The sequence below is a fragment of the Otolemur garnettii genome, unplaced genomic scaffold (assembly GCF_000181295.1).
Source record: "Otolemur garnettii isolate 467f Iridium unplaced genomic scaffold, OtoGar3 scaffold00014, whole genome shotgun sequence".
Taxonomy (NCBI): domain Eukaryota; kingdom Metazoa; phylum Chordata; class Mammalia; order Primates; family Galagidae; genus Otolemur; species Otolemur garnettii.
In genome coordinates this window covers 23,473,701-23,481,194 of record NW_003852409.1, presented here as the reverse complement: position 1 = coordinate 23,481,194, position 7,494 = coordinate 23,473,701, and the positions used below count along the sequence as shown (strand labels likewise).

Sequence of the window (7,494 nt, the reverse complement as noted above, 5' to 3'; positions counted from 1 at the left end):
TTGCCCTGGGGTTGAGTGCCATGACATTATCATAACTCACAGCAACCTCAAACTCTTGGCCTTAAGCAATCCTCATCCTCAGTTTCCCAAGTAGCTGGGTCTGTCCCCAGGTACCTGCCACAATGCCCAGCTAATTTTTTCTATTTTGGTAGAGACAGAGTGTCACTCTTGCTCAGGCTGGTCTTGAATTTCTGAGCTGAAGTGATCCTCCTACCGCAGCCTTCCAGAGTGCTAGGCTTACAGGAGTGAACCACTGCGCCTGGCTGGGAGGAGTGCCTTAGAGCAAGGGCAGACTGGCGTGCCATCTGTCAGAAATAGTGCTGATGGTGGGACCAGACTGACGTGTGTTTGAACCTTGGCACAGCCAAGGGAAGTTTGGCTAAATCTAGGACAATTTGTGTAACAAAATAAATGATAGTAATGGATTATAACACATAAAATAAAACAAATGTTTGTGAGTCCATATTGTTGTATATGAGCAATTGAATAAGCAAATGGGTGAAAAGGAAAAGCTCTTCCTTATAGTAGAATCCCAATTGATAAATACAGGAGAAGCGATGAAAATAGAAAATTGCCAATTGGAAAATACCAATTGGTAATAATTATCGATAGATGCTAAAATTAGTCAGTGATGATACATAGCCTCTAATATCTCCCTACATGATTCTTACTCATTACAAAAGGAAATATAATTTTCCTATACAGAAACTTGGCAAATACCATCTCAGTCAAGAAATCAGTTACCATCACCCATTGCTAAGACGTATTAACATTGTGAGTCTCCTGATATGCACCCTGAGAAGGGCACAGCGTCACATTTGTGGTATTCTTGTCAAAATGCATCATATGAATTTAATCGTGAAGAAAAACCACACAAACCCAAATCTAGAAACATTGTATCAATGACAGGAAGAATCTAAAGAAAGTGTCAATGTCATGAATAACTGTCAGAGACGGGAGGGGAGTACAGAGATGTAACAAGTAAATGCTATGTGGAATACTGGATTGGATCCCAGATTAGCTGAAGGGAATTAATAAGAAAATGGATTAAATTTAAATGAAGTTTGTCATAAATGGTATTGTATCAGTGTAATTTCTTATTTTTGACAATTGTGCAATGGTTATGTAAGATGTTAATATTTTAGGAAGCTGAGTGAAGTTTCCTAAAACAAGAGGACTTCTTTGCAATCAGTTTGCAACTTTTTTCTACGTCTGAAATTATTTCTACAAGACAAGCTAAGAAAGAAGGAAAGAGGACGGTGTCTGTGGCTCGAAGGAGTAGGGTGCCGGCCCTATATGTCAGAGGTGGTAGGTTCAAATCCAGCCCCAGCCTTTTGGCCTCTGACAAATCTCCTTCCCTCTCTGAACGCTTAGTTTTGTCTTCTGTGAGCAGCACACTCATCGCACTTCACAGTGTCGTGGGGATGACATGGAACAGTGCAAAGTAGCGATGTGTAGGTATTGATCCTATAAAACATTATCACTGCTGTTAGTCCTGGCAATTCAAGTGTCTTGAGCTGCTAAAACCTCAGGAGGGTTCCACCCAAAACATCTGGCTGCAAACTACTGCCTCCCAGCCATTTGATATGACCTTGTCCCAGGAAATAATAACGCCAGCTTTGTGGTTATGTGGCTGTTGTCAAGGAGATGGGTCCGGATAGCTCAAACAGCTGGTGCCAGTGACGTCACCTCTAGGCTTGGCAGAAAGAAAGGCCATGGTGAGACAGAGACAGGGCAAAGGCTTCTGTCCCTGACCATGAAACCACCATGGAAGAAGGAAAAACAACTTCCCAAATAGCCTTTCATTTGTGCAATTGAGTCTCTTTTCTGTTTCAAGGTTCACTAAAAGGTTTAGTACATAACCCGGGAACATGGTCATTCTGAGTAAAGCAATGGATTAATCACAATGAAAACTCACAGGTTCTTTCTTCTTGAGAGTGTCCAAAATGTCTAATTAGCTAATGCAAACGTGTGATCTCAGCATTGTCCACCCCATTGTCCACATGAGAAAATAAAGATGTAGCAAGGGAAAGGGGTGCCAGGTCACAGGATGAAGTGGAGGAGTTTGCAAAGTCAGAATCCGGGTGTCCACACTTCCAGTCCTGTAATCAGACTGCCCACACCCAGATTCGCCTCTTCACTACCTGGAAGCAATTGCTGAAGAAGCAGAGTCTGGTGAACATCACTTAAACCCTGTCGTCTGGATGTTGCCCTTACCTCTCAATCCTAAATTCTAAAGCGGAGAAAAACAAACAAGTGCCCTGCCTGGAATGATGAGTGCACTGGGGTTCAGAGGGACCTGGGTTCATATTCCAGTTCTGGCAGTGACCAGCAGGGGAATGTTGAGTCAGTAGTTTTGACTTTGTGCAGCCTCAGTATTCTCGACTGTAAGTAGAACAGGTAGCTCCTCCTCCAGAAGGTTGTTGTGAGGGCTGGAGTGGTGCATTTGAGATGTCTGCACGAGTGACGCGTGGGACATGCTCTAAATGAGTAGGTCCTCCTGCTTATTTCCTTTCTCAAGAGCTGTCATTGGCCAGATGAAAGGTAGTCCCTTCCTTTGGCAAGTGATAATTTGCAACTCAGTCTCCCTCTCCAGAAAAGAGTTGGTTGCATGTTAGTAGATTTGAAATACACACAAGGGAATCATCTCCAGAGCTGTAAAGTCCTGAAAGGTCCTCAGAGATCCAGTTTTCTCACTTAACAGATGTATACACTGAGGCCAGAGAGCAGAAGTGGGTGTCAAAGATCCAGAAGTCATTGGTAGAGCCATCATGGGAATCTTGCTACCCCAGCTTCCCTGCTTTGAGACATGCTCGTCTTACAGGGTGAATGTAGCACTGGCAAGGAGCATTGGTTCCAGGGCTTTAAGGACAGCCAAGCCCTTTCTCTCTTTCAGCCTGTTATTCTGTTGCTGATCGTAAGAGTGCTTGAAGACCTGGGAGGGGAAGAGGCACAGGTGCAGAATCATGGGCTTTGTAAGCCTCACTAAACCTGAGAGGTGAAAGAGAGAGACAGAGAGAATATGAATATGGGATATAGAGACCTACTATTGATTGGGCTCCTCATATATATCAGATTATCCTCCTCAAAACCTTGCAGTATCGGTATTAGTCCCATTTTCCAGGTTGATTGACCGACTGAGTCATTCATTCATTTAACATATACGGTATTTTCAAATACCTGCTGGGTGGCAGGTACTCAGAGGATATAGCAGTGAACAATTCAGAACAGAGTGTCTGTCTTCATGGAGCTTCCAGCCTACTGCAAAAGAAAAACATTAAAAATATATAGATATATACAATTGCGAAGTGTGGTAAGTGCTACAAAGGAATAATATGAGTTGCTAAGCATATAAGAAGTGATTTGATTTAGATTAGAGGATTAGAGAGGTTTCTTTTGGAAAGTAATTGATTGATTACTTAATTGAAGAATGAAGAAACTGAGGCTGAGAGGGGACTTGTTCTTGATTGCTGGCAAAGTGACCATTACCCATCTGCCCACCTTTTCACATTATTTTTATTCAGAACTCTCCCAACAGCCTGCAGAGGAGGGAGCAACATGAGAAGGGGAGTGGAAGACTGATTTCACTGCTTGAGCTCTGCCAAAATTATCTCGGTATTCGGGGATTGCTGCGTGCTTTAAGAAAGGCAGCCAGGGTTTGGAGAGAGGCCTCTTCTGCTTGGCAGAGGCCGCGGATCTGGCTCCAGGTGACAAACTTGCTGTTAATACTGTATTACTTTGGGACACTCATTTCCTCTCTCTGAGTCTCAGTCTACACATGGAAGCTCTAAGGGCAGTAAGGGTGAGAGATGGGAGTGGGAGTGTAACGACCTCTTGCCTCACAGGGATGAGTTATTTACTTCAAAGTAAATCTGCAAATTACTACTTGCCTTGAGATTTCGCATGTAGGATTTTTCTTCCTTTTTTTTTTTTTTTTTAATTGCAGTGTTTGGCCGGGGCCGGGTTTGAACCCAGCACCTCTGGTATATGGGGCCGGCGCCCTACTCCTTGAGCCACAGGTGCTGCCCATGCATGTAGGATTTTTCTAAAGCACCCAATTATGTATCAACTTAAAGCAGAGGAGGCTTTTTGGGTGCACAGACCCCAACATAAGATTTTGGGGCCATTATTCTAAAAAGTCACACACTGGGTTAGGAACTATGAAGATCCTTAAGAGACTGTATTCCCATGCCCATCTCCCGCTTAAATTAACGGACTACGGCCCGCTTTCGCCCTTAACAAAGATGGCGCCCACCCCAGCCTCTGCTTGAATGCCCTCAGAAAACATGGCAGCCGGCCTCTCTCTTCTGCGTTTTCCTGGCCCAAGCCCAAGTGCACTGCCCTTAGTTAAGATGGCGCCTGCCTCCACTTTCCTGCCAGGCTTCTGGTCCAGGCAAGTTGGCTTCACCTCGCGCGCCTCGGTGACCCCGCCCCGTTTCCGTAGGAAGAAGCTCCGGGAAAGATGGCGGCAGCTGCGGTTTGAATTCCAGCGGCGCCGCCGGAGTCAGAACAAGAGCTGAGTTGGAGGGGGCGGGGACCTGACGCGGCTGTGGGGGGCCCCCGTGGCGCCATCGCTGCTCAGACACCGAAGCTACCACTCCCTCTGAGTCTATGATGGACTCGGTGTTGGAAGAAGACGTCACCCTCCCCAGGACTCTCAGTGGCTGCAGGTGCGGCCCCGGGTATTGGGGATTCACGGTGACCCGGCCCGAGTTCTCGCCGATGGGGATTTGCTCTAACGCGGCCTTGGGGCTTGCTCTTGAGGGTTCCTAGGTCACACAGGGGCACGGTATTTGGCGAGTTCTTTCGGGGAGGGCTTCTGGGGACCCACCAGCTGATACTGAGTGTGGGGAGCTGGGAGTCCTCATCTGCACCGCCCTCGCATCTAGCATTTCCAGACATACTTGAAAAGGGTGTTAAGGACAGGTAAGGGGTTTTCTGAAAAAGTGGGACAAGGGGATGCGCTCGGAGTATTCCATTAGTGGGGATTACTTGGGGGTTACTTTGAGGGCTTGATGGTTCATTCTGGTTTGGGGGGTTTGCTTTAATCATAGAGAGTCTAGTCAGTATGTTTAGACTTTGCTTTTTGAGTCACATGGTGGCCTCCCAGGAAAGAGGGAATGAAATGCAGTGATTGAGAAATTTGGTTGGAGTTGGAGAGTATTGAATTCAAATCCATCCTTGTGAACTGACTGTGTGACCCTGATAAAGTGACTTAACCTACTTTCCCATCTGTGAAATGGGCTGGTGGTAATATCCACCTGACAGGGTTGGGATGAGGATTAAAAGAGGTGATGCTTGCCCAGCAATTAGCTTTTACAAGTGTAGGGCTTGGCACTTAGTGCTTAAAGAAGGATCCTGTGTTGCCATTATTACCATCATCAATAGTGATACAAATTAGGAAATAATGGCCAAGAATGGGCTCTCATTGGAACTGCCCCAAGAGGGTATCTCCTCTAGACTGCTCCATGACTGGGCCCCTGTGGTTGTCCTGGGCTCCTGACTAGAAAGTGGGTAGAAGGACGAAGAGGAGAACTCTAAATGAGAACTTGCAAGTGTTTATCCAGCTCTGCTAGGGACAGGCCTTTTAATCAACATACCCTAATTCAAAGGGTGGCTATAGTGTTTATTGTGCTGAGTGGGACACTTTTAAGAGTGAAATAGGTACAATTAATATTTTTGCTCGGGCAGCAGGCATAAATAGGTCCTATCTTGGATAAGGTTGAACTAATGGTTATTCTGTTTACTGAGAACTTACTATGAATCAGGCAGAGACCAAGACCTTTTCAGTTCCTGCCTAATTGGATCTTGTGATAGTTCATCATGCCCCTTTCTATCCATCTTACTTCTGCCTCAATATGTTGGGTATGTTCTCTTACCTGCCTTGTCCTGGCTTCCCTCATACCTCTAATGGTTCTTAATACTACATGTTGAAAACTTCAAAATGTAAATCTGATCTTTATAGTCTAGTGCCTTATACTTTTAATGCTTCTTATTGCCATTCAGATAAAATCCATTTTTATTCTCTCAGCTTTTCTCATTTCAGTGCTTCTTGGCAAAATGTTTGGGCTTTGGGGACCCAGACATACCTGGGTCTCTATCACAGTTTTGCCGCTTAACAACCCTGTGACCTTGGGTAAGTCATGCATCCTGTGATTCTCAGTTTTTAATCATCTGTAAAATGGGTTGGCATAAGGATATTAAAATGGGTCTAAAAGGGTTTAGCTCCCTGTCTGACCCAGAATACCTTCTCAACATATCAGGAAATATTCTCCACTCTCTCTTCTTCCTGCCTTTGCAGAAATTAGGTACTGCATACATTCCTGGTAGCTAATCCCTTACTCACCTGCTTTAGACCCTCCCTGCCTTATCATACCCAGGATGAAGTTCTTTTATATGGCTTCCGGGTCTTTCATAATCTGGTCCTGGCTACCTGTCTAGTGACTTCTTACTCTCCCACCCCGTCTCCTCCTCAAGCCCTTCACTCCATGCCAGGTTAACAGACTCTCATGAATGCTTTTGTCTCGCTATTTCACATTGCTGGGCCTCTGCACTTTTCTGTTACTGCTGCCTGATTGTTCCCTTTGTGTTATTAATGCATATTATTTTTCAGGTTTCACTGACATTCCCCATCTCCTCCTGGGCCCTCTACTTTCCTAGCTATCCCCACCCTTCACTGACCCTGTCTCAGGCCATGTTGACCTTAAATCAAGTCAGTGTGTTATTTTCCCCAAACCTGACCACCAGTGGGTGCCCCACATGGCTCCAACTCTGAGGGATTTAGACTCAGATTCTGATCTCAGGGACTTTGCCCAAATGAAGGCCCTTCATTAAGTCCTGCATGGTGGGATACAAAAACCTGGGTTCTGTAGTCAGGGTAAGTGGATATGAATCCTGGTTCAGCCGGTTACTAGATGTGTTGATCTGACTGATTCATTTAACACTCCCAAGCTTCAGTTTCCTGTACTGGTGGCTGTGCAGATGAAGTGAGATGATGCACATCAAGTGCTTGGCACTTACTGGGAGTGCATTAAATCTTAGCTATTTTTATTATACTGTTACCTGGATGCTTTCTGTCCTGGACAGAATCCTGTGTGGCTGCAACCCTGGATCTGTCCCTTTGCTTTTGTGCCTAGAGTCTTGCTTCTCCCAAACTGTGAGCTTCCTGAGGCCCGCCCAGGCTTGTTCGTCCATAGCTTCCTTCATCACATGGCCATTAAGTGTTTGCTGTCTGGTTAGGAGCAGACCAAAAAGAAATGTTTTCCTATAAACACAGTTTGTACTCTCTTAGGAAGAGAGTGCCTTCATGGACTTTTTGTAGAAGGAGGTCAAGAAAGAGGATAGTAGAGTGAAATTTCTGAGGAAGGTTTAGTGGTGGTGGGAGGGCTGATGGATGGAGTCCCCTTGGGCTGTGAGGTTTGCAGAGAACACTCCCCATCACCAGTGTAAGCTCAGGGTAGGGAGCACAGCTGGTTCATTCTGCATTGTATCTTT

General features: G+C 45.4%; 1 protein-coding gene across 2 annotated transcripts in view; it reads left to right on the top strand.

The window, feature by feature from the left end:
* The first annotated feature begins 4,440 nt into the window (after window positions 1-4,440).
* Window positions 4,441-7,494, top strand: part of CDK5RAP2 (CDK5 regulatory subunit associated protein 2) — a 190,200-nt gene continuing 187,146 nt past the window's right edge. The window contains exon 1 of one of the 2 annotated variants that reach the window (XM_012802462.2): window positions 4,441-4,670. In XM_012802462.2, the coding sequence (XP_012657916.1) occupies window positions 4,612-4,670 (59 nt within the window). In that variant the 5' untranslated portion in view covers window positions 4,441-4,611. The remainder of the gene's footprint in view (window positions 4,671-7,494) is intronic. The other variant, XM_023510586.1, reaches the window with a different exon arrangement.